The sequence below is a fragment of the Sceloporus undulatus genome, chromosome 4, assembly GCF_019175285.1.
Source record: "Sceloporus undulatus isolate JIND9_A2432 ecotype Alabama chromosome 4, SceUnd_v1.1, whole genome shotgun sequence".
NCBI classification, from domain to species: Eukaryota; Metazoa; Chordata; class Lepidosauria; order Squamata; family Phrynosomatidae; genus Sceloporus; species Sceloporus undulatus.
This window is the reverse complement of record NC_056525.1, coordinates 77,454,976-77,482,842: the sequence shown is the minus strand read 5'-3', so window position 1 is coordinate 77,482,842 and position 27,867 is coordinate 77,454,976. Positions and strand designations below refer to the sequence as shown.

At 39.3% G+C, this 27,867-nt stretch overlaps 1 protein-coding gene across 2 annotated transcripts; it reads left to right on the top strand.

The window, feature by feature from the left end:
• The first annotated feature begins 354 nt into the window (after positions 1-354).
• On the top strand, positions 355-26,292 carry LOC121927838 (cytochrome P450 4B1-like). 2 transcript variants are annotated; one of them, XM_042461773.1, is made up of 12 exons: positions 358-651; positions 2,947-3,088; positions 5,447-5,491; positions 6,680-6,807; positions 7,231-7,361; positions 7,480-7,634; positions 12,356-12,462; positions 14,767-14,957; positions 17,279-17,412; positions 19,112-19,176; positions 22,105-22,187; positions 25,273-26,292. In XM_042461773.1, the coding sequence occupies exons 1-12, from the start codon at positions 373-375 to the stop codon at positions 25,439-25,441; spliced, it is 1,629 nt and encodes a 542-aa protein (XP_042317707.1). In that variant the 5' UTR covers positions 358-372; the 3' UTR covers positions 25,442-26,292. The 2 variants fall into 2 exon arrangements, with proteins under 2 accessions (XP_042317708.1, XP_042317707.1); XM_042461774.1 differs by lacking the exons at positions 22,105-22,187; positions 25,273-26,292 and adding an exon at positions 19,378-19,464 and having other exon boundaries at positions 355-651.
• The last annotated feature ends 1,575 nt before the right edge of the window (positions 26,293-27,867 follow it).

The following is a 27,867-nucleotide window of genomic DNA, read 5'->3' as shown; positions in this document are numbered from 1 at the left end:
ACCATCATACAAAAATGACCCACTCTACTTCGTGATCCAGGGCAGAGAGCATAGGGAGAACAGAAATTAAGGAGTCAGTGCAACACTGTACCTACAGACATGACTAACTGCTTAATTCATCGGGATTTCTGAGTAATATGGATAGATCTGAAGATTACCTTACGGGAGGTGATGTTTAATGCTTTTAACTACCAGAACACATAAAACACAGGAAAGGGGTTGTTTTCCACTCTGACAAACCAGTTACAATATAAGAGAATGACCTTTGTCTTTCTTGTCTCACAGGGTAGAAATTTACAGCTCTGTCCAGGTGAAAGGGAAATCAGCTGAGCATTCTAGCACAGACACTGACCTTCCAGAGGTGTAAGAGGGATGTCACTGGTTATAGATTTCTGTAACTATAACCAGAGAAATAAAAAGCCAGCAGCAACACTGCCTTCAGAAACGGACAGTGCCTGTAGCAACATACCTTCCCTTCTGGAGACAATGGCAGGAGTCCTCTCTCCTCCTCTGTATCTGTTTATTGGCTTCATCTTTATTTGTGGGCTACTGAAAGTCCTTCAGCTGTCCTGGAAGAAGAAGAAGTTGCTCAGAACTTTCAAGCATTTTCCAGGCCCTCCCAGCCACTGGTTTTTTGGCAACAGTGGGCAGGTAAGAAACATGACAAGGGAGAAGAAGTGTAGGTCCTCACAAGCAAGGACAAGGGATATTATTTTGGTATTCACAGTGGGAACCAACCCCCATTGGATACCAAGGGCCCACTGTACACACACACACAAGAATTGCTCAGCTGCTGCCATGCCACACAATCAGGCAGGTTAGAATTTCAAATAAATGTCTTTGAGAAGCAAAGACAGTACTTGTTGATGTACTGTCACCTCTATTTCTACCAAGAACATTATACTGTATGGGGAAAAGCCCTGCTGCTTTTGGGGGGCCCATAGAGAGCAGCTATTTCTTTCAAATTGTGGGGCAGCAAAAAGGTGAGAGAAATAGCCAGGGAGCTGGAAAAGAGCACATCAAGGCAGGAGAAGGAACCAGAGTCTGAGCCCAAATAAGAGCTTTGATGGTTCTGAAGGTGGGGACAGCAAAAGGCAAGTGGCACAGAGAAGGGCACTTCCAGTCCATCCTCTAGTAGTGGATATAAGGCTGCCCACTTCTCAAAACTGAGACCCATTATGACCAAAGGGAAATATGTAGAATATGAATTGTGGCTTGAGCAGAGAACTGTGAACTTTAGCTATGTTCCTGGAGGCATCTTTCACAACTGACTAGATTGGAGGGTCTGTGCGTGTTCATTTGTGTCTTTCTCTCTGAGTAAAAGATGGGACATTTAATCACTTATTCTTCAGTATTTTTTATACTCAAGGTTTGGCCTTTGTATATATGTATCAACACTTTCAAGTGCCTGTAATATGTTCCTCTTCCCAGTTGTACCATATTTCTCACTAAATATTTTATCTCTTGGAGAAATGGTTTTGTTTTGAATTTAATTTTAACTAATATAGGCAAATTTAACTAACTTGTTACCCAAAAAGCTGTGGATCCCATGAGGACACCCACAAATTAATATGTTTTAGAGAACTGTTAATAGCTCAGATAAAAATACCTTGGCTGGGGCAAGGTTCAGCCTTGGGATCAACACTGTTTATATTGGTTCCAAATCACATAGAACTCCAGAGGCAATTTCCAAATAAGGTTTTTAGTTTTATTAATAAAATAAGAAACATACATACAAGCACACACTCATAAACACATACAAGAACTAACAAAGCAAAACTGTGAGAAGGTGAACAGTAGAGGGCTTGCAAATGGTAATATGGTATCAATCTGGAAGCATGGTTCCAATTGATAGATGTGTGGAATGGAGATGGCTCATTAGTCACCTTGGCATGTGGAGGTGGCTGTCTTATTGAGAAGCCTACTACAATGAACAGAGTATCTTTCCAGTCCCAAACTAGACCAAATTGCTAGTGTGCGGGCAGTGGTATATATACCCAAAATCATATTCTGGGCAGTAATCTCAGAATGAATGGATTAATTTACTGCTAAAAGGTTTCCCAAGGGGAGAAGAATGGTAGAGAGATTGTGGATATGTTCAGACAATTGGCATGAATACCTCAGAAAAAGGAAAAACTCCTACTACTGGAGAGGCATTCTTTGTCTGTGTATGGACAACCATCTCCTTTGGCCAGAATCCCATCATTGCCCTCCATAGACAAAGGGATTAGGCTGATGTCTTTGGTGATACTGTGGTGGTTGCCCTTGCTTTCTCCAAGTGGTTTTCCAAATACGGTATGCCCTGGTTTCTGCAGTGGGGTTGCCTTTCCAGATCACTCACCTCAGTATCCCTTTAAATAGTAAATTGATATCAAAATTGAGGGGTGATCAGAGGCCTGAGCTTGGGGTAACAAACTTTCTAACTTGTATTTGTCACTTTAACTTAGTAATGCCTTCTTGATTGGGAACCACTGTATCTGTCTAATAAACTAAATTGTAACAGTCTTTACATCTTAGGATCTTAGGTGCAGTAAGGTAATTTTGGATGCTGGATGTAACAGTCTGATGGAAGAAATACCACTCTATAGATAATCATGAGCACTACATCTTTTGCTTCAAAATGTAGTTAACCAGCCTTTTTATAATTGGGGACCCTGATTTTCTTTCTGTTAATAAAAGTCCTTGATTTCTGCCCCCAAATCCTATATTTACATTATCACTTATTAGCATATAGAAAGTATTTGTGTTGTAATGAAATAGAGAACATAAAAATGGCTTGTACTCACAGAAACAGATTTTCATGGACTACATACTAATCCCATTTTGAACACTAGTTTATATATTACCATGCAAAACTGTGAGAAGGTGTAAAATATTGTAAAACAATATTTACATAATCAGGAAATAATTTATAGTGTATTTTCTCTTTCTACTCTTTCACTGCAGGTCATTCAAAGTGATGAATTCAATAAGAACATGGAATGGGCAGGAAAATATCCCTATGGCTATCCTAGGTGGTTTGGTGGCTTTGCAGCTTCCTTAGTAGTCCACCATCCAGATTATGCCAAAACTATATTTGGCCGTGGAGGTGAGTCTATTGTATCTGTCAAATTCACCTTACTAATACTCTGATAGTGCAACCCCTAACTCATCATCTTGCAGCATGAGCAGGGAGGCTATTATACTTACAATGATTTAGAGAAGATTCAGTCAATACTGATATGATGTAAGCTTGTATTTCTGTGTAAAACAGTTTTTTCTCTGATGCTTTTCCCACCCTACATAGATTATTTATGTTGGAACTACCCACTAAAGCAACGCTTCTTAAGCTATTTGATGTGGAGGATCAACAGGGATTTCCCCCCAGTGTGCCAGGGGTAGGCTGGCACCATATCTGTGCACCCTGAATAAAAGGTTTTTTCTTTCTTTCCTGGAAACTTGCTGTGGGCAGGCAGCCAAAAGTTCACAGATGGTACCAGTCCATGGAGCACCACTGTGAGAACCACTGTTCTAAACTCCAAGGGCATGTGTGACATTTTCTTCACTATCTTCTCTTGTTAAGTCAAAACAACTTGAATCATAGAATCATAGAGCTGGAAGAGACCACAAAAGCCATCCAGTCCAACCCCCTGCCATGCAGGAAGGATCCTACTATTATGCAAAATGGCAGAATCTGAGGGTTGGGGATCAGGAGCAAGATGTTGGAGCTGTGTGTATTCTTTGGCTTATTCTGTACCTCTTAAACTAGCCTGTTGACTTGAATGCACAAGAAAATACAGCCCTGGCAGCAGTGCTGAAGCAAAATTCAGAGGTAAAACTCTGCTCTCATTCTATAAATACAGTGAGAGAAGAGGTGCCTCATGTAGCAAAAAGTTTTGGGTCAGCCCTAGGTAAGCACATTATGTCCAGATCAATACTGAAATAGCAGACTATGAAGCTTAGTCAGCCTCCCCTCTGTCTTCATCCTGGTGCTGTCTATTTCCCCCCCTAGTGGATTTGCAACCCTACTGACATGAGGGACACCTGCTATTTCTCCTTGTGTGACCTTCACCACGACTGCCTTTGCAGAATTATAGATTATGATGCTTTCTGCACAGGGACTAATACTGCCAGCCCTGTGGACAAGGGTCCTGCCAGTTTCTCTCTTTTGCCTGAATGAGTCCAACACGCCACTGAGGGACTGTACATACAGCCCCTATGTGGTAGCAAGATGCCATCCTTTTCCTAGCTGGATCAGGGCCATGGAAACCTCACACGGCCTTTTGAGGGCATGAGAAGGAGCTGCAAAAAGTGGCTCCTTTTTGTGCCCTTAAAAGGGAGCAGTCGCTGTGTTGCCTTGGCTGTACGGCGCTCCTTTGCCACTGTGTCGTATGAACAGAGGAGTGGAGGAGCACCAAAATGGGACATACCGTATGCCATGCATCTAAATACTGTACCGAAGAAGGGGGTGTTACCACCTGTACGGGTGAGTGGGCAGCATGACGCTGGCATTGGAGTGGAGTCAGGGCAGTCTGTGTGCAGTTGCCATGCCCCCACTCCAGCCAGATGCTGTTGTTAAGTGCCAGTCTGTTTATCCTCTTTGTTTGTTCTTTGAGCCACTGGTGGCTTTGCTTCTTAGTGAGAACCTGTATGTCACTGCACTGCACTAATTTCTAATAATAATAGATCAGTGGTGATAATTACACAGCACCATGTTTTTCTTAAACTACTGCCTGGACAAGACATGCCAGCTCATCACACCAGGCAGAAGATATAAGCTTGATGTATTTATAAACATTTGAGAAAGAGGAATATGAAATGTACCTATACTACAGTAAAAAGAAGAAATTAGTAAAAAAAAAAATGTTGGAAAGGATAAGAATCCACCAAAAAAGGTCTCAGCATAGGGACACGCCAAACAGAGTACTGACAAGGCACAAGAAGTAGCAAGAAAGGAAACTTCAATAGAATGTAAACAATTGGAAGGAGGAATTTAAATAAATTTGGAATGAAAAGTGAATGGAAGGATTGGGAGAAAACTACTACAGGGTAATTATAATAGTATGAAAAGAGAAAATAAAAAAAACTGAAAGATACAGAACAGGAACTGAATTCATAAGATACTCAGTTTTAATATGTTTCACATTTTGGGAAAAGACAGCAGGCTAAGGAACATAAATGTGAGACTAGAAGTGTAAGAGACAACTTTGGGAATTGCGCATCAAGACAACAATATTAGAAGAAAGATTGATTTGGGAGAAAAGGAAGACATAAGGAAAGAAAATACACAAAAAAAACTAGAGCATAGAATAGTTTAGAAAAATGTCTGAATAAACTAATTTGTGCTGCGCTTCAGACTTTGAATCTACTAGATATTTCCTACCAGTATATGTAGTGCTGCTATTCTTACCTTTACTCTTGTGTTTTTTCTTGTTTTTTCAAGAATCTTTTCTATTATATTTTTCAGATCCCAAATCTATGATCACTTATCGGTTTTTGCTCCCTTGGATTGGTACGTAAAACTGTAATTAATAGCTAGTTAGATAGACAATAGATAGATAGTTTTGGTAAATTTTTGATGGTAGGCATATGCACGATAGATGCTTTAAGTGAACTTCAGCCATTTAGAAAAGTTAAAATCTCAGTTAAGTCTCTGTTTTTTGAAGTTCTCCCATACCAGTGTAAATCTCAGGCAAAAAGTACTTCCAGTGCAAATCCAAAGGTGAAAAGCCTTTGACATGAAGACTGGAGAGAAATCTTCACAAAGAGTTTAGTTTAAAGCAAGCAATATCCTGGTTATATAATGCATGATTTTCCCCCTGATCTCATACTTTCTTGATTAATTCAAGGTCAGCTACTGACAATGCAATTAACATTTTATTTTATTTTTGCTGCAAAAGTGTGTTAAATAGTGAGGTAGAAATGTTAAATCAGTTAAACAAGTCAGAAGTGATATCAAGAAATTCTTAATTTAATAATATCAAAAGATGTGACCAAAAACAACTAAAAATGTTTAAATCCCACTGATTTCTTGTGAAGTGAACAGCAATTATGAGTATATGGCAGGATCTTATCCCAGATATTTGGTCCTCATTTGGATGTATGAAAATGTTCATACAGAACTAACTTGCATCAGCTCTCCAGGGTTTCAGACATTCATGTACCCAGAAAGGAACCTAGATTCTTCCACATACAAAGTATTCTCTATAACGGAGTAACAGACTCTCCCAGAGCATGTCTGTTAAAAACAGCTATATTACATGCCCTCACTGTCCTGATTTGGCAGGCACAGTACTATCTCTACCTCTCTTATCCTAAATTTCCAGTTGCATTTAAAAGTCCCACTTTGTCCTCAGCCTACTTCAGTTGCTGCAAATTGATTTCAAAGTGCAAATTAACTCAGCAGGAGACAAGGAGGCAACAATCTTGTTTTCCCCAGGAGACTAAGGCAAAAGGAAACTTCTGTAGTCTGTTCTAGTTTATGTGTTCTTCCTCATTAATAACATCTGCTATATTGACCACACTTGCATGTTGCTTGCCCACACGTGTTCCAGTTTTCATCTGTGAGACGTTGGAGGAGGGTAAGACATTAGAAATAGTTTCCTTCACCAAAATCCCATGCCTCTTATGATGAGAGAAAGATTAATTATCATTAAGCCCCGTAATATTCTGAATAAAATGTTGCTCTTTGTGCCTATAGGAAAAGGGCTTCTAGTCCTAGATGGACCAAAGTGGTTTCAGCACCGCCGCCTGTTAACTCCAGGGTTCCACTATGATATTTTGAAACCTTACATAGCACAGATTGCAGATTCAACAAAAGTCATGTTGGTATGTAGTCCTGCTCCTACTGTTGCTACCATTACTTCATTCGCTTGGGGGAAAAATAATCTGGAGTAAAACTGAACTGTCAACAATTATGATCTAGTCTTCAGAACTCATTAGAGGACAATAAAAGTTGTAGTTCAGCATATCTGGAGGGTAACAGATTGGGGAAGATGAGTGAGAATAATCAAATAACTTGTTATTTGTCTATGGACTGAATAGCAAATATTAGCAAGAAGCTACTGTTTCCCATCTACACAGACATGGACACAGCAAGCTCACATAATCTTAACTTTTATGAATATTATTCATTGATAAGCTTCTCTGTGTTGAAGGAAGTGTTCATACGAGAAGCACACACTGATATCTGACCTGTGATATCTGACCTATTGGACTGCTAATTACTCTAATCTTTATTTTCTGTGTTAGGATAAATGGAAGAAGCTCATTGCCAAGGATGATATGACGTCTGTGGAGATGTTTGAACATGTCAGCTTGATGACTCTGGACAGCATCATGAAATGTGCCTTTACTTCCCAGAGCAGCAACCAGACTTGCAGGTTAGTCTGTCCAAAATGATTTTTCTTGTCATGATTCCAGTTCTTAATAATTAAATTAAAATGATTAAATAATTAAAATTAATTAATTTTGGAAAATACCACTTGCCATTTCTTTCAGAGAGTTGGATCATTACATCAAAGCTGTTTATGACCTGACCTATCTGGTGTCGCAAAGAGTACGTAACCTCTTATACAGAAATGATCTCATTTACTCATACACTTCAGCTGGCCGACTTTTCCTAAAAGCCTGCAGATTGGCCCACAAACATACAGGTAACACCAACCCACAGTGAGATTACCTCTTATTTAGCAATAGCAGCTTCATTTATATACTGCTTCATACTGAACTAAGCAGTCTCTAAACAGTTTACAACTGTAAGCCAATTATCCCCAAAAAGCTGGGTACTCATTTTTGTGACCTCAGAAAGATGCAAGCCTGAGTTGAGCTTCAGCCTTGGCTAGTATTAAACTCATAACCTTATGGTTTTGAGTAAGTGGCTGCAGTACAAGTATCTAACCACTGCGTCACCAGGGCTCCTACAGGAGAATTAAATGGAAATGTTACAAACAGGAATGTCAACTTTCACTTGTTTTACTGTCACATGCAACAATAAAGCTTTTCAAAATTATGAGAGGTTTTCTGCACTTTGAAGATTTCTTTTCACATTTTAGGGACTTTTCACAACATTTTTGCACAGAAAATATGGTATTTGTTCAAAAGACACTATTTTCTGCACCAAAATGCACCCAAAATAATTTTTTGCACTAATTATATATATATATATATATATATATATATTACAAAATCCCAAGATTTGAAAAATATCTTTATACTTTAGTTATTTATAAATAAACTAAAATTTACAAATATTTGCTATTTCTTTCCTTCTTCTTTGATGGAGTGAAAGATACTCTTTCTTTCTGAAGTAATTTGCCAATATTCTTATATTCTCATTCTATCCTTATCTTTGGTTAGGAGTATTTCTTCCCCCTACAGAATTTGTGAATCATAGAATCACAGAGTTGGAAGAGACCACAAGGGCCATCCAGTCCAACCCCCTGCCATGCAGGAAATCCAAATCAAAGCATCCCTGACAGATGGCCATCCAGCCTCTGCTTGAAGACCTCCAAGGAAGGAGACTCCACTACACTCTGAGGGAGTTTGTTCCACTGTCGAACAGCCCTTACTGTCAGGAAGTTCCTCCTAATGTTGAGGTGGAATCTCTTTTCCTGCAGTTTGCATCCATTGCTTCGGGTCCTGTTCTCTGGAGCAGCAGAAAACAAGCTTGCTCCCTCCTCAATATGACATCCCTTCAAATATCTAAACAGGGCTATCATATCACCTCTTAATCTTCTCTTCTCCAGACTAAACATCCCCAGCTCCCTAAGTCATTCCTCATAGGGCATGGTTTCCAGACCTTTCACCATTTTAGTCACCCTCCTCTGGACACGCGCCAGTTTCTCAATGTCCTTTTTGAATTGTGGTGCCCAGAACTGGACACAATATTCCAGGTGGGGCCTGACCAGAGCAGAATATAGTAGCACTATGACTTCCCTTGATTTAGACACTATACTTCTATTGATGCAGCCTAAAATCGCATTGGCCTTATTAGCTGCTGCATCGCACTGTTGACTCATGTTCAACTTATGGTCTACTTGGACTCCTAGATCCCTTTCACATGTAGTTTCATTCAGCCAGGTGTCCTCCATCCTATAGCTGTGCTTTTCGTTTTTCTGCCCTAAGTGCAGTACTTTACATTTCTCCGTGTTGAATTTCATTTTGTTAGCTATGACCCAGTTTTCTAGTCTGTTCAGGTCATTTTTAATCTTGATCCTGTCCTCTGGGGTATTAGCTACTCCCCCTAATTTGGTGTCATCTGCAAATTTGATAAGTATGCCCCCAATTTTTTCCTCCAAGTCATTGATAAAGATGTTGAATAGCACTGGGCCCAGGACAGAGCCCTGTGGGACCCCACTAGTCACTTCTCTCCAGGATGAAAAGGAGCCATTGTTGAGCACCCTTTGGGTTCGGCCGGTCAACCAATTACAAATCCATGTAACAGTTGCCTTGTCTAGCCCACATTTTACAAGCTTGTTTGCAAGAATATCATGGGGAACTTTGTCAAAGGCCTTATTGAAATCAAGATATACTATATCCACAGCATTCCCTTCATCTAACAAGTTGGTAATTTTATCAAAAAAAATAGAGATCAGGTTTGTCTGGCATGACTTGTTTCTCTGAAACCCGTGTTGACTTTTTGTGATTATGGAATTGCTTTCTAATGTTCACAGACTCTTTGTTTAATTATCTGCTCTAGAATCTTTCCTGGTATTGATGTCAGACTAACTGGACGATAATTGTTGGGATCCTCTTTTTTCCACTTTTTGAAGATGGGGACAATGTTTGCTCTCCTCCAGTCTGCTGGGATCTCTCCTGTTTTCCAGGAGTTTTCAAAGATTATTGCCAATGGCTCCGATATTACATTTGCCAGTTCTTTTAACACCCTTGGATGGAGTTCATCTGGTCCCGGAGACTTAAATTCATTTAGATTAATAAGGTGTTCCTCTACTATCTCTTTACTTATTCTGTGCTGAAATTCCCCTTTTCTGTCCTCTGCTCCATTATCCTCAGGTTGAGCACCCTTTGCCTTTTCTGAGAAGACTGAGGCAAAGAAGGTGTTGAGTAATTCTGCCTTTTCTCTGTCTTCTGTTAGCATTTTGCCATCTTCTCCACGCAGTGGCCCTACCGTTTCCTTCTTCTTCCTTTTGCTGCAGACATATCCCAAAAAGCCCTTTTTGTTGTTCTTAACCTCTCTAGCAAGCCTGAGTTCATTCTGTGCTTTGGCTTTTCTGACTTTACCCCTACACAGGCTCGCTATTTGTTTGAATTCCTCTTTGGTGATTTCCCCATTTTTCCATTTCTTATACATGTCCCTTTTTAATATTAGCTCAGTTGAAAGTTCTTTAGTCATCCATCCTGGTTTCTTAAGACATCTCCCATTTTTCTTCCTCATTGGAACTGTTTGAAATTGTGCTTTCAGAATCTCCCTTTTAAGAAACTCCCATCCATCTTGAGCTCCCTTCTCTTTTAGTATTGTTGACCATGGGATCACTCCCAGTATTTCGTTAAGTTTACTAAAATCAGCTTTCCCAAAGTCTAGAATGCGTGTTTGACTATGCCTGGCTTCTCCTTTCCACTGTATTACAAACTCCAGGAGAACATGGTCACTTCCACCTAATGATCCCACCACTTGCACCCCATTAATCAAGTCATCCTTGTTGGTTAGGATCAGATCTAGAATAGTTGAACCCCTTGTTGCCTCTTCCACCTTTTGGACAATGAAATTGTCTCCAAGGCAAGTGAGGAAATTGCTAGACCTTGAGGATTTTGCTGAGTTTGACTTTCAGCAAATATCAGGATAGTTGAAGTCGCCCATCACTACTACATCTCTGCTTTCTGAATGTGTGGTTATCTGTTCTAGAAAGAAATCATCCAATTCCTCAGTCTGACTTGGGGGTCTGTAGTAGACTCCCACCATAACATCCTTGTTGTTTCCCTGCCCTTTAATTTTTATCCAGATGCTCTCCACCTGGCTTCCAGGATTGATGTCCTGGATCTCTTCACAGGTGTAAATGTCCCTCACATATAAGGCTATTCCTCCTCCTTTCCTGTTTGGCCTATTTCTCTTAAAAAGGTTATACCCCTCTATTTCTACATTCCAATTATGAGACTCATCCCACCAGGTTTCAGTGATGCCTATTATATCATATTTGCTTTGTTGTGCTAGGAGTTGAAGTTCATCTTGCTTATTTCCCATGCTCTGTGCATTAGTGTAGAGGCATCTAAGACCACGTGTTACCTTTACTTGCTGAAATTCCTCAAACTGATACCATGTCAGTCTTTACAATGGACCCTTCTTATCTGCAAGGTTTCATTCTTGACCCCCTGCAGATGGCAAAAACAGTGGGACCTCAAATCCTGTGGTATTCAATGGTGGCACGCACATGCAAGGACATGGATGCTCTCCCAGGGCCATGTGTACACATGGCCATTGAAATCAACGGGGCTTGCCATCTGCAGATGGAGGCACATTGTACTGAAAAATAATTCTCTTTCTTACTCACATAGGTGGTACATGTTTCTTTTGTAATTTTTTAGTCTAAAAAATAAGGCAATAGAATGGCTAATATAATCAAAACTGACCATTCCATGAACAGGGCTCCTTCCATTCATGAATGAGACTGAGTTCCACAAGAGGCTCCTCTTGGGAGAAGCAGGGCAACATGTTTCCCTCTCCCAAATCTTTCCTTCCCTCCTACAATCCCTTGTATTGCTTTTTGTCTTGTTCTGGAGACGTCTCCAATTCTCTGGAGCAGTTTTCAGAAGACACAACAGCTTGCAAGGCATAGCAGATACTGGAAAAACAATCCTCTCTTCCTCTTTTCTTCCAAGCTGTCCATTTAGTTATCTCTTTTTCTCTTTCACTTGACCCAGTGGGCACCTTTTCTGAGAGAGAGAGAGAGAGAGAGAGAGAGAGAGAGAGAAATGTAAAGAGAAAGAGATGGGAAAAATACAATGCATGCTGAAGATGCTGCTCCTTCTCCTCCTCCTTATTCCTATTGACTTCCTCCCTAGGTGTGGTAGGTGAACAACAAGGAGAAGGTCAGAGAGTTCCCATGATTGGTAATGTCTCCATTTTAAGGCATGGCCCTTAGCAGATGTCCAAAGATGCCAAGTATTATCACTGGCCCTAGGCTGCACAATGTTTGTTTGGTAGCTTCTGATGTACCTGAAGAAAGTTGTTGTTGTTGAAGTGGTTATAATAAAATGAAAAAAGAAAACAGTAAAACAGTGTGTTTCTTCAGTTGTTGCTCAGCCTTAAAATAGATCTAACTCTCTCCAAAAAGCAATATGTACAGATTTTGATTTTGCTGTTGGGACAGTATTCTTATTACATAAATCTGAAATCTCAATTTCTTAACTTTTGTCACAGAAAAAGTAATAGAAGAAAGAAAGAAATCATTCAGGGAGGAAGGTGAGCTCAAAAAAATCCAAAAGAAGCGATCCTTGGATTTTTTGGATATTCTTCTTTCTGCTAAGGTAAGAAAGCCATATTGAACAGACACCATTCACTGTGTAATATCAACAGAAATATAAAGAACTCCAACTATACCATATCATGATAGTTTTACACTGTATGAAATGCAGCTTGTGCATGTAGCTAGATAACAATGTCCTGAATAATGTATTTATGTGAGGTAATTACAGTTGGCCCTTGGTATCCACAGATTTTTTATCCATGGATTCAAGTATTCACGGCTTGAAAATATTCAAAAAATATATAATTTCCAAAAACAAACCTTGTTTTTGGCATTTTGTATAAGGATCACCATTTCACTATGCCACTGTTTAAATGGGACATGAGCATCCATGGAGTTTGGTATCCATGGCAGGCACTGGAACCAAATCCCAGTGGATACCAAGGGCCCACCGTAACAGAAAAGTTTCTGAACTTCCTCTTCTGCCAAATCTCTTCCTAGCTTTTGGAATTTCAAATAACCTGATATTGTTTTTGCAGTACAAACTGGGATTGAAAGGCTTTTTTTTAAAGTATTCAAAATGCTCAAAAACATGTTTTTGAGAGTTGAGAATTTTTGATGAGAAGAATCCTGGACTGATGAGAAGTTTCACAGGTTGGGACATATTATGTACAAAGTTTTGTTGCCAAGCAAGAGGCAAAAGAGTACACTTGGTGGATTTGAAACCATGTACTTTTAATATGTAGTAGATGAATGGAAAGAGATTCCTTAGTTTTAGGTTTTCCACCTATAAATAGGCCTTGAGTTTGATGGTCTTTGAACTGATTAAATTTATCTGGCATATGTAAACTTGGAAGGACTAAGAAAGGCCTCGGAAATCCTGTGAATGGTTTGTTGCTGGAGAATTCCTTCCCGAGATAAATCCTCTTAGATTGCAATATCGTCTGAAAGTCTTCACCACGATTGTGCAACTTTCCTGGGAAAATGCCTTCTTAATCCCCTGATTTTCTCTATGTGATAATCTCCAGAGGGGAGAGATTTGGAACCAAAACATATCTCCAGTTTTTCCATATAGTTAAAAAGTGACAGAGAAATGGATTTTGTAAGTATGTGAGATTGTGGAGAAGATGGGGTTGAATTTGGGTGAAGAAGTAGACTTTGTCAGCTGTGTTTTTAACTGTTTTATTATTAGTATTATTTAAATATTTTTAACTGTTGCAATTAAGGTCTTAGTTCTATCATTTTAAAATTACTGTAAAATCCCTTGAATCCTATTTTGACAGAAAGGTGTGATATAAAACCAATAAACAAATAAATAAAATGAATCAATAAGATTTGACCAAATGTTGAACTGATAAATTAAAATCATTCAGTGGTTCTAGTCTACTTGGCACTAAATTTTAATTTAGTCATATATTTCCAGCCTAAAGTCTGAAAAGGAAGGACTCACAACTATCCCAAATATAGGCTAGAGTAGAGGGTCACAGTGCCTAAGCTTGTGGCATCTCATGAAATCTAAATGGGAAATTAGGCTAGATAAGAAATGAAGAAAATGTTTAAGATTGTGAAATCTAAACTTCATGAAGAAGTTAAGTAAAAAGGAATAAGAAAAAACCTAGACCCAGTACAGATGGAGGAAAGCGCCGGCCTGTGGGCAGGGTGAGGGCTGAACATCACCACTCTTAAAGTCCTACTGCCACCTGCGAGCCACCATCTTGGGGCGCACCAATTTACACGGGGCACACCATGATGATACACCTCTAAAGCTGCATCCAAACGTCGCAGCACCAAAGGAGCATCATCACTGTGCGACAGAGACTATGGTGCTGCTTCAAGGGCACAAAAAAGATGTGTTTTTTTCCGGCTCCTTTTTGTGCTCTATGGAGGACAGTTCAGTGCAGTGGCATTTGGTTGTCAAGGCACCAATACAGGGCAGAAAGGGGCAGCATCTTGCCACCCTTCCTGCCAATCTGTGTACAGTCCCTTACTGTATCTTTCTCCAAAAATGTCTTCAGCCAAAAAGTCTAGTCCAGGAGAAAGCTACTGCTGTCCAACATACACACACACACACACACACACACACTCAAAAAGAAAGATTCTGCTAAGTGTTGCTGACTCAAGTCTTTGAAGGACAAGTTGGCACCTCTCCACATGTAGAAGCTAAGTCAAGTGGGAAAGCCAAAGCAAAAAAATTCTTCTATTCCATTTATCTGCAACTTGAACATTGATCTGCCTTGAATAATAAATGACCAATGGTCTAATTTAAATACAACTTGAAAAAGATAGCTTCCCTCTAACCATGAGAATCTTTTTACCTTTAACACATTTGAACTCTTTTCAGTAGCTAATCTCTGCATTTCCTCAGGATGAAAATGGAGTCGGGTTATCTAAAGAAGATCTGCGTGCTGAAGTGGACACTTTTATGTTTGAAGGTCATGATACCACAGCAAGTGGGATCTCCTGGCTCTTATATGCAATGGCCCAGAATCCAGAACACCAACAAAGATGCAGGGAGGAGATAAAGGAAACTCTGGGGGACCGTGACACTGTTCAGTGGTGAGACTTTTAACTTCATTTGTCTGAAGCTTTTAAAATTAAATAGTCTATTTGAAGGAAAAACATTCCTAACTTCTATTTCTTGTCACTTCCTGCCCCCATCCATTTCTTCTGTACAAATGCTAATAATGAACTCTGCTGGACTTTGGATACTATACTGCAACATTCTAAGTATTCTTACTTTTGGGTAGTCATTGACAAGATTTTGCCAATCCTGAGTTTTCTCCTATTTTCATTCATCCATTTTAAACAAGACGATTCTGCTTTACAAACCTAAAATCCTCTGGTCTTACTTTTATCTTTGTTTTCTCTCCATCACCACAAGTCCCTCTGATGTCTCATTAGTTTTGTAATTTTGAAACTGTGGGCCTCCAGATATTGTTGAATTCCAACTCTTATCATTCCTAGATATTATGAACAATGCTTATGAGGGGATAACATTGGTAATGCAACAATGTCTGAAGGACCATGGTTTTTTACCCTGTTTTAGGAGAAACCTCTCTTGTGCTGAGCTTTGATTGAAACTTTTATTGTCATCACTGTCATGTCACTTTTCTCCAAAAGTTGGGAGTCAAGGCAGTTTACAATTTAAAAGGGCAATACAACTAAAACATACAAAAATAGAATCAAACTGTTGACAGTATTAAAACAATTCGGACCTAAAGTTAAAAGGATGCAATGCAATTAAGGAGAGAAAAAGCAATTAAAAACAATTCTGTTTAAAACAATACTGCACCACTTAGCCCATTTCTTAAAAACATTCTCTTTTAAAATCCTGTTGCAACAACAACAACAAAAATTGGCTGACAACAGGAGGACAGCAAGGAGGGGACTGTTCTGTCCTCCCTGGAAAGGGAGTTCCAGTGTTTAGGAGCAACCACTTAGAAGGCTCTTTCTTGCATCACTACATACATGCTTGTGACAGTAAAGACACTGAAGGAAAGGCCGCTCCAGGACCCAGGTAGGCAAACAAAGAGGGATGAGGGATGGGCTCTGCCTACATGGATATTCCTCTGTACCATCTTAACAGAGAATAACTATAACAAGATCTTGACAAAATGTTCAACATTGTCACCTCCCAACACACTGGCCCCATCCAGAGGAACCCTAAATGTGACTTACTTTCTCTGGATCCATAGTTTCCAAGATTCCCCCTTCCGGTTGTAACAAAATACAATGGCATGGGATGACTCTAGCCTGCACATTCTTGGTACCTCCATGATAATTCAGTAACCTAGACACAAAATGTCTAAATACAGTTTAGATTTTACAGTAATTGGAGATTAGCAATGGAGATATCTGTGTGCTAGAGACAAAGGGGAAAATATATTTTCCAGAAACATATGTGCAACAACGTTTATTTATTTATTTTATTTGCAAATACTGATATATCCAAATATTTCAAAGTGGTCAGGATCAGATTCCCTGCTCAAGCATAAACACAATGGGTGACCTTCGGCAAGTCACACCCTCTTGACTTCAGAGGATGGCAATGGCACCCAACCACCCACCCCACCCCAAAGAAACATGCCAAGAAAACCCTATGATCAGATTGCCTTAGAGTCTCCATAAATCAAAAATGACTTGGAGGAACACAACAACAACAACAACAACAACAACAACACATTAACACTAAATAGGGAAGACTTGCTCAAATAAATATGTTTTTAACAAGCACCAAAAGCTGAAGACAGTTACAATGTGTTAAATTTTTGATGGAAGAAAATTCTAAATTGTAGGTACCACTATATTGCTCTGAATGATTATCCTTAAAGATTAAATGGATCTATAACAAAGAAAGTGGTATTTTACATAATCAGGTCCCAAACCGTTTTGGGCTTTATAATCTAGCAATAAAACCTGGCTCAATTGCAATACTATGCCCACATATTACAAACTCGCACTACTTCCTATCAACACTGCTCTGAAAGGAAATATTTAAACCAATGGTTTTCAAACATTAGGAACCCTAGGAGGGGTGCAAGGATTTCTCAAGCCAGGGTGCAAAACTTGGAGATCTTGATATCTCCTCCTCTTCCCACACTTTTTTATGTCTAAAAGTTATTTATGTGTTAGGTTAAATACTAAATTTGTTCAAATTAGAACAGTTTTAAATCATATTATTTCCTTATAAAATGTCAAAATATTTTTATATACGAATATGCAAATAAAATTATGAATACTAATTAAACAAAATTTTATTCATATACTACGTCAAGTGGGGGGGGGTTGTAACGTCTGTGCATAGATGTTAAGGGGCTCCCAAGGGTAAAAAGTATGAATACTACTGTCTTAAACATAGTTTTATTTGATCTCTTCAGGGATGACCTTGGAAAGATGCCTTACATCACCATGTGTATAAAGGAGAGCCTCCGTCTTTACCCTCCAGTCCCTGGAGTGGGTCGACAACTTAGCAAACCTGTAACCTTTTCTGATGGACGCATCTTGCCTGAAGGTTAGTTCACTCTGGCATTCACTCTGGGACATGGTAAGTTTTCTGAAGTGAAAAAAAATTTTTTCAGGGTATCATCAGACTCTTTTGAAAAAATTATTAAGTGTACCATTGTGCTCTTTTGTAGAAATTAAACAGTGATTTATTTGTTATTTGTTTGTTTGTTTGCTAGCTTGTCTTATTCTCTGCCTTCCTCCTGGTAGGGAATTCAAAGTGACTTACAAAAAAGTTTAAAACATAGTTTAGCTAAAACTGTATTTACAAAAGTTAAAAAAATTTTTTGTTTAAAAGCACATTGTTAAAACTGTAAAATATATTTAAGACATAATTAAAAGATAAAGCTACAGAACACACAAACCCTACTGCCTCATAATTTAAACATCCGAGGGGAGTCTGAGAGCACCTCTCATGGAAATGGGGTTCACAGCTTGGAAACAGCAACTGAAAAAGCTTTCCCCCATTTCCTACCCAACATGCTTATTGTGGTGGTAAGATTGAGAGATATTCCAGCACCTCATATCTCAGCATCTAATTTTCATATTATGAAAATTATTATAATTATTCATATTACTAATCTGCATTCTGATAATGCAAATTCAACACATTAATCACTGCACTTTTTCTACCATTTTGTTTCAACTTCAATCCCAGTACCAAGTCAAGAGCTCTTTTTTTTCTTCTTTCGCCCCCTTATTGATGTAAAGAGAAGGAGGCTTCCAAGCAGCCCCAGAGAATAAAAGGGATTCCCTTAAATCCCTCGAGGCTGTTTGGAAGTGAAGTTCCACCATGCTGACCAGCCCTAGGCTCAAGCCACCAACACAATCACCACACAACACAAGGCCATCTCTGCTTGACTCCTTTCCTTTTCTGTCTCTTGGGCCTGTCAGGAGAAGGGAAAGGGGGCTGAAAAATAAGATGTCAATGCTACACCTGCACAGTAGCAACCAGAGCCTGCAGGGTGGGATGAGGCTCACACAGTGCCAGTCTTCTTGCACTGTTTCCTGCTTCATCACCATGGTCACATTTTGACCTATTCATCACCTGAAATGAAGGAGAAATCTGGAATTTACAACTTTGACTGGTACAGCTGGCCAGTACATTTTTTAGTCCTTTCAATCCAGGATTTTCCAGGTTTTGTGAGACAAATGGCAACCCTAAGATAGTAAGGTGTGACCTACATGTTTCAGCAGTTTAGTATAGTTGAAGGAGCAACTCACTTTAGTTTAGAAACTGGCAAATGATATGGCTTAGGGGGCATACTGGGTTCCATGTGAGAGCCCAAAAACCTGGAGGCTCCCAAAATAATTTTTTGGTCAAACAAAATGGCCAGCTGTACTCTGAGAATAATCAAGGGGACATGATTGGCTTTTTCAGGCCACTGTGGATCCTGGACTTGTGCCTGCAGATATCACTTCCGGTATTAAAAAAAGAAGCCCCCAATGTGATTTTAAAAGAGGTGGGGAAAACCAAAAATGGCCTGGTTCTCTGGGGATGTAGTTGGCATATTCTTTTACAATTTGAAGTGAGAAAGGAGGCACAGGGCATGCAGATGTGTCTTGCTTTAGTTAGCTCATAGTCTAGAACCCTCAGTTCTAGAATTTGGTTGCACTTCCCTGAACTGATATTTTTGCTGCGGAATATGCTTTAGATAATTATATTTCTTGCCTACTGAGATTAACTCTGTTATTTCTTTATTTTTCAGGTGCAACCGTGTTCATCAGTATCTACTGTATCCACCGAAATCCAAGCATATGGGAAGACCCAGAGGTAACTGTAATGAGTTAAAGGCAGGTGACAGCTCTCAGAAGTAATTTCTAAGTGTGAAAGCATCCCATAGCCTGTTGGCCACAGCTAATCTGCATGTTTTAATTAAAGTTCAAGTAATTTCACCGTGGAGTAGCTATGCTTACTTTATAAACAGAATGTGTTTCAGTTAAGGTAAAAATAAATATTCCATTTGTTGGACAGCAGTAATTGGAGAAGCTGTTGCCTTCCAGCTCTGTCTGTGTGGTCCCCTGGAAATCTCTTTCCATTGTGGAAAATAGGGTGCTAACTGAACTTTTAACCTGATACAAACAGGCTGTCACAATATGCTTAAAGAAGAAAGACAGGTACACTTGAGAGGAAGAGTCGTTAATCATTTATCCTCAAGCTATCTTCAGGGGTAGTAATTTAAGTTGAGGGTGCAATCTATTGGGAAAGAATTATGAACAACATGTTGTTGTTGTGTGCCTTCAAGTCATTTCTGCCTTATGGCCCCCTTAAGGCAACCATATCATGGGGGTTTTCTCTGCAAGAGTTATTCAGCCTGACTCCTCCGCGCTGCAAAAAAGGAGTGCAGAAATCGCACTCCTTCTGGCAACCCGGAAGAGCCGCCGCAAGTGTCAAAGCGTGCACTCGCGATGGCTCTTCCGGGTTTAGACGTCCGGATGCTGCGCGTCCATTACGTCAAGATGGCCCCGCCCGTCTGTATAGGGTGCCGCCATCTTGCCGTACGGAATACACGCAAGGGGCAAGGCGCGTCCGGAAGTGCCGCCCCTCGCGCGTATTCCTGGTGTAACGACGGCACCACTTAGGCCCGTCTGTAAGGCGCCTGAGTTTCCACAGTGAAGCAATGATTCGAACCCTGGTCTCCAGAATCATTGTCCAGTGCTCAAACTACTACACTATGCTGGATGTCACTATGAATATATGTACATCCTATTATATATTACCATCTTTCACCTTAGGTTTCTGTCTCTGAAACTGCATTTGACTCCACCACCACACATAAAAATCAGGCTCAGACTACATAAGATTGGAAGTTATATGTAATCTGACCTTTTATCTGTGACATCTCTTGCCTGAAGTTTGTCAGCACCAAATCTTGTCCTTGGATTGATCCCTCAAAAGCATCTTGAAATTAATAGATAACTAATGTAATCAAAAAACACATACACTTATTTGCTCTGATCTACTGTGAAATCTGTAACCACATAAATATTTTTGGAAAAAGACATGTCATACTTACAACATGGAGCTCTAGCTACCAGTAACATCTGAGGGCTTTATCACGTGGCTTTTAAACTGTGATTCCCTTGGGAGTGAAGTGGCATTGGCACAATGCCACTTCCCTCCTATAGCTTTCATTCATGGGGGAAACATGTGAATGAGCTGCCAGTAGCACAATAACCCAAGTGTGGAAAGCCATTCCTGGGGCAGTCACATTATTGGCAGCCACATGATGCCACTGTCACCTCTTTTCTCCCCTTTCCCTGCTCATTATTATTATTATTATTATTTAAAAACCCTCTTTGTTGGGCACAATTCTGGAGCTCCACAGCCTCAAGGTTTCTTATGGAAAAAAATTAAAATGTTAAATTGGGACTGCAGAGCTCCAAAACTGCATGAGAAAAGTTAAATATATTAAAAAAAATAAACAAAGCTATGCCGGGGAGGGAGGAGTTTAGGGTCAGGATGGGAATGGGGTGCAATGGGGGGCAGCAGTCCCCAGCTGTGCAAAAGAAAATCAGTGCAGTAAAAGGAGCAATAAAAGCATTAGGTTGCCATTTCTATTTTTTTCTGTCATTGCAGCAAGAAAGGGGCTGGTGTGATAAAGCCCTGAATCAGGTGTGGTCCAGCAAGTCATTGGATGATGTTAAATTCAATAAAGGGCTGGAGGAGAGCCAATAAATTGGGTTTCAGTCCTGGTACATCAGCAATCTTGTGACTGAACTATCCTATATCCAGGAGATAAGTTTATTTTCATTGTAGATGGGGCTATACCTTTTCTGAAAAAGCAGTTTTGTAGATTAGAAGTACTCCTACAATTAGAAATATCCATGTTTGGATGTTAAAGCTGCACAGTGAAGAAAAAGATCAACTCATCTGAAATATGGTGCTGGAGGAAAGTTTTATGAATACAGTACCATGGACTGCCAATAAGACAAATAGACCACAGAGCAAACCAAACCTAAATTTTCACCAGATTCTAAAAAGACTAATGAGATTATCACATGCTGTTTAAAGTGCTTTATCCACAGTGGGATAGAGTCACATTTAAATTTAAAGATAGGTTTTATCACATTCACCCGTGGCTGCATCTTGAATGCATTTGCCTGGCCATGGGTGAATGAGATAAGGCCTGTTTTTAAGTTTAAATGTGCCTCTGTTCCATCAGGGATAATCTCCTAAACTAAGGCTCTTGTACTTTGGATATAGCATGATGCAATCTGACTCATTGGAAAAGACAATAATATTGAGAAAAGTAGAAGGCAATAGGAAAGGATGAAGACCAGAGTACAGATGGAATAAGGTGAGTTTGTTCTGAGTATGCAAGACCTGAGGAGGGTTGTCAATAACAGCATCTATTGAACTCCTGTCATTTATTAGGTTGCTATAAATTGAAGCTGACTTGACAGCACATAACAATAAATACTTCCAAAGTCTTCTGTATATATGAAATTCTGAGGAAGGATTTCTATGAATGGAACACAAGACTCTGGGTTGGACACAAAGCTTGAATTGCTGGAGGATGATAATAAGGAGCATTTAACACGATAGCTTTCATAGCCTTTAAATACATTAAAAACTTATCGTTGAAAATTTTATTGATGCCAAAGATTATTTAAATGCTCTAAACAGGGAAGAAAGCCTGTTGTCAAGAGATCAGTGAGAGAACTAAAAATGCTAATGAAAGATCTTTGTATTATCTAGGTATTTGACCCCACAAGATTCTCACCAGAGAAGTCATCTCACAGGCATCCCCATGCGTTTGTACCTTTTGCAGCTGGAGCAAGGTGTGTAGACACTTAATTGATTAAACCAATTAATTAATTTGATTGATTGAAATAAACAAATTAAAAAGATCTTCTGCATGAGGAAAAGTAAGGTGCAATGTTTCTGGAAATGTTGCAAGGTGACTAATAAGTTAATGATTGGCAATATAAAGCCTGCCCCACCAAAATAATTGTTGTGCTGGTTTGTGTATGCCTACATGTTTAATGATTTGTGTTTCAATTTGGTTTTAATTTTTATTGTTTAATCTAATTTCAACTTTTGTATCTTTTGGACTTTTAATGATATATTTTTAAAATTTGTTTTAATCTTCTTTAAGTCTTAAATTGGGGAAAAGGCAAGATAGAAATAAATATAATCATCAGCAGCAAGACGAAAGGGACGAAGGAGGAATATGACTGACTGACTTAGGAACATCATCAGTCATGTCATATGAAGGTCTAATGGTTTCAGTAAGGAGCTGATGCTCCCATCAATCTTTAGAAGACAGAATACACAAATGCATTCTCATTTGCAAATTGAAGAAAGGGTCAGGAAGCTGATAGCGCCTGAAAACAGTACCACCAAAGATTGATCTATTTCACCTCCGCTTTTCAAGTGTCATTGACAGTTAACTAGGCCATATCCACATTGATTCACAGAGAACCTACTAACTCAAGACTTAGCAACCCTACAAGCCATCAAAAGCCACCATGAATTTTACTGCATTTCTAATATCATGTTATGTAAAACATAAAAACAAAAATGTTTTCTTGTAGGTGTCTCCTAATTTGCCCATTATCACATACTTTAATATAAAAACAAACACATTTGTAAAATTGAAAATAGGTGGGTTTGAATCTTACACTACTCATGCAGTTTGACTTTTTAACAACAGCAGCAAAAACAACAACCTGTTTTCTAATTTATATTTGCTTCTGTGGAACCCAGGAAGATGCCTTACTCTGAATCAAACCATTGGTCCATCTAGGCCAGTATTGTTGATACTGACTAGCAGTGGATTTACACAGCTTCAGATTTGAGTTTTCCCAACCTGTCTTGAATACACCAGAGCTTTTGGATGCAAAACAAGCACCATACACACACTTCAGCCCTCATTGGGAGGATTTCTGGAAGTTGTCATACAAAATTGTAACTTTTCCATATTCTGGTTACACCTGAGTAGATCGAAGTCACCAACTAGCAAGACAGGGGAAAAAAGAGGAAGTATCGATCCTATCTTCCATGTAGGCCTTAGCATGGATACTTTAAAAGAGAAACTTATTCTAATTGATCATTTTGGGACATAAATCTCGCAACTATATATATAAAACTAGCAACAGAGATTGGAAAAATATTTTGATTAGTGTAATGAGTCCTGCTTTGCTCAGTTATGGGAGCAGCATATCATTGTACTATTTGTTTTTTAAATAGTTTTCCTTGATCTTCCTCAGAAGGCTGCTGTGCAAAGTAAATACTCTGGAAGATGAAGTTTCATAGAATAACTGATATTATTGCCTGTTTTATTGAACCCTTTCCTGTATTGTTATGTATTATGCTACTATTTCTTAGACTGTACGCCATGGGCAGATTTACTCGTATCTATTTTATTGTTTGTATGTACAGCGCTGTGCAAATCTACTGCGCTATATAAAGCATAATAATAATAATAATAATAATAATAATATAAAATTTAGTCAGAAGATGCCAGCCACAGAAGATTTAATCTGAGGATGCTAGCCACAGATGTTGGCAAAACATCAGGAAGAAACTCTTCTAGAACATAGCCCACATAGCCCAAAAAACCCTACAAAAGCCTTCAACTCCATATTATCAGTTTGATACAACTTTACCTGCCATGGTTCCATAGAACAGGATCCTGAGGTTTATAGTGTGATGTACTTAGAATGCTTTGCCAGAAACCGCTAGGGAACTCCTTTGAACGACAGATTATTTTTGTGCACTGGAATTCTAACAGTGAATTCTATCTAAGGTCTTTGAGATGTCCAAGAATTACACAGGATGGAAACAATGAGAACATTATCTGTTCATCCATACTTACGGTTATAGACATTTGATACAATGGTAAATTGTATCAAATGGCTATAACCATAAGTATGGATGCACGGATAATGTTCCGCTCAATCTCTTAAAGGCACAAATAAGGATGCAGACATTATAATAGTACAGCAGCTGAGGAAGAGCTCCTAAAACACCTCACAAATCCTGCATACCTCATGCCTTCATGGCACAAATATCTTATGGGTGAATTGCCCTCTCTCTCCTACCTATATTTTAAGGGCAGGAACATCCTCCAGATATGGTATGCCTATGGAGAATATCAGGCAGCTTCTAAATTTAGAATAAGTAGGAAAACACAAATCAGCAGTGTTTTGCATCCCTAACATTCTTTGCTTCAGCTAACAAGTCAGTTTCACGTTAGGAAAGTTTATCTATGAAAGGACAGAAGGTTCTGAAATAAGAGTACTGGGCTGGAGGAAACCATGGTTTCATTGACTGCTGCTACAATGTGGAAGGAAATCTCTAGCTCTCCTCAAAGCTCAGTCCAGTCATGATGAACCCCCTCACACTTTTAGCATGATACAGTTTCATAAGTCATCCATCAACAATACAGGAATATGGCTGGCATCCATAGTTTCGGACTATGTGGCCATGTTCTAGAAGAATTTATTCCTGAAGTTTTGCCAGCATCTGTGACTGGCAAAACATCAGGAATATGCTCTTTTAGAACATGGTCACATAGCCTGAAAGACCCACAAAATACAGGAATAACCTTATTGCAAGGATGAGTGAGGAAATGTATGAAAACATGTGTGTAAGCATCTAGGGAAAGCACTGTCATTACTTTCAGCCTGACTTCTCCTAGCTTATAAATTATATAACACAGATCAAGGTACAAAGAGGTCGAGAGGAGATCTGTCTTTAGATCAGAATACTTTTTTTTCACATTATGTATTTTTTTAAAAAAATATTGCTTGTGGGGTTAGGGTAGCTGTTAGCATACATTACTTTAATGTATTGGAAAATACAGCTCTGTAAGATCTTTTTTTAAAAAAAAAACTTCTGATCCTTTCTCTCTTCTTTCAGGAATTGCATTGGACAGCAGTTTGCCATGATTGAGATGAAAGTGGCCCTTGCTCAGATCCTGCTTCAGTTTGAAGTCTTGCCAGATCCTGCAAAGCCTCCTATTCCAATCCCTCAGATTGTTCTGAAGTCTGAAAATGGAATACACCTGTTTCTAAAGAAACTCAGCTAACATAGAAGTTTTCAAGTGTCTTTTTTGTGTGTTTGTATATGTAAGGCAAAGCAATTTATGTAATTATGAAATGTATGTAATTAAAGATGGGAAGGGCTGCTTTCAGGAACCACCATGGGAGAAGCTCTGACACATCCACCCCACAAGAAACATCTATGTAGGATCTGTCTGCAGAGCAGTGGCGTCAGTGGGGTTGGTGTCATTAATTAGAACAGTCATTTATTCACCTTCTCTCCTGGGTTCGGCTCAGCAGGGAGTCTGGACAACTCAAATCTTGTGCAAACAGACCAGTCAATGTTCAGCACTGTTCAACACAAAACCTGGGGTATATCTCTCTTAAAACGGGGGGGGGGGGGAGGAACTACTATTTGCCCTGGATCTTCCTGGAAGATCTGGAGCCCTCTGTTTGCTATGCATTGCCATTGTGCCACTGAATGCCACCACCACCATGGCTAGTCACTTCCTTTGTGGACAGAACAGGGTGCCTAGCAGTGCCTCAGCTGACCTCAGAACAAAGTGATTCATGATGGCAGTGCACAGAGACACAGCAAGATATGCAAACAGCTGCATGCCATTGCAATGAAGGGGAAGGAAGCAATTCCATGGCCAGGATACTCCAGGCTGCTTCCAGAGTATCCTGCCCATGCAGACACCATTTCAGTTACCCCTTACAAGTTGTCATTACAAGTTACACTTACTTTGGCATTTGATGAATATTTTGAACTATGGTAGACTTAGAGTGAGGAGTGGATCTTATGTGAATTATGTTTTATTCTTTGCTTGGTATTGGAAGCTGGTATGATCTCATATTTGCCATAATATGTTATTGCTTAGTGACCTCAATAAATGATTCCTGCATAGACAGAACTTATAGCATATTTTTAATCTTGGTGATAAGAACTTTCTTAAAGCAGGCCTCCACAAGCAGAAAGAAGCTCAGTTTCTGCAATCCAAGCTATACGTCATATTGAAATTCATTCCATGTGCAAATGAATAACAACAAATATAGACCATCTAATATAGAATTGGCTGATGTCCCTAGCCTTGTACCATCTCATCTATCTTGGCTATTAAACATTCAAATAGCTCTTCTGCATATTGTTATTTGATTCACAATGGACTAATGTAACAATACATAGAACTGGGAATGAAGCTATTGATTTCCTCACTGGCTTAATTGGAGAAAGACTGGAGGTGGGGGGGGGGGAGGAGAGAACAAGCTCAGCAAACCCATCTGGCACGTATGATGACAGAGAAGGAGGCAAGTGGGTGAAGCTAACATCACCAGGGGAAAAAAATGCTGTGAGTATGAGTAGCAATGGGAAATCCGACATGTTCAAGCGGCCTGCTTTATTGCATGGGGCCAGGCAATATCAGCAGGAGAGAGGAACCCAGAAAGGTATGGGTGCATATTTTTTGACATGATACGCAAAATTTTCCTTCCATTTAAGCTACTTCATAGTCTGTGTTTATCACTCAAAATGGTACTTCAGAATAGTGGAGACAAGGATTCAATTTGCTTTTCTGCTGCTGCCACAGAGACATTGACAGGGTGAATCTGGGCCAGCCTAGACTTACATATCACACCAGATTGTTGTGAGGTTAAACTTCAAAGTAAGTGTGTATCTGCCTGCAAGTCACCTGTTGACTTATGGTGACCCCATGAATTCCATAGAGTTAGGGAACCTTTATCACTAAGAAATAATCAAAACAGAGAAAGAACTTCCCACACATCACCCCTTTCTTAGGTTGCACCTGGGAGGTCTTGTTTTCCTCCCACTTTCCATTGGCAAGTTAACAGCCAAATTGGGAGAGGCTGCAGTGGCGAAGAGATGGATTGGGGAGTTTGGTTGTTGTATCATTGGTACAGAATTCTGACCTCCACAATGACCAAAAAAGTGAGCTATGATGGCATCATAACTCATTCACAGTACAGCAGCCCAAGTGTACTTCTGAACACTTTGGTGTTTTCTCAGAGCCTGCTGATGGGTCCACTGTACATGTGGATTGTTTTGTTTTCCTTACATGAAGCCTCCACTCAGACAACTAAGCTTGATCCAATCAGGGTTTATCAACTAGGTTTGTAAACAACATAAGAAACAGATTTGTACTATTAAACATAATCGACCAGGGACCAGGGACTATGGTCACAAGTCAGGGACATAATAAAGCAGACCTGGAACTTACTTGGAAGTAGGTAAAGGCCACATATAGATTTTCAGCAGCTCACTTTCCAAGTAAAGGTGGAATTAATAATTACGGTAAACTATTTTGCAAATAAACCATATAATAAAAAAGGGAAATTTCAATTAATACCAGTTAATCACCCCTTTTATAATTTTTACTCATCATGAAATCACATTAATGTTTAAAAATTAGTTTGCTAAGCAGTACAAATTTTAATACACTTTAAAGGTTTTTCTTAC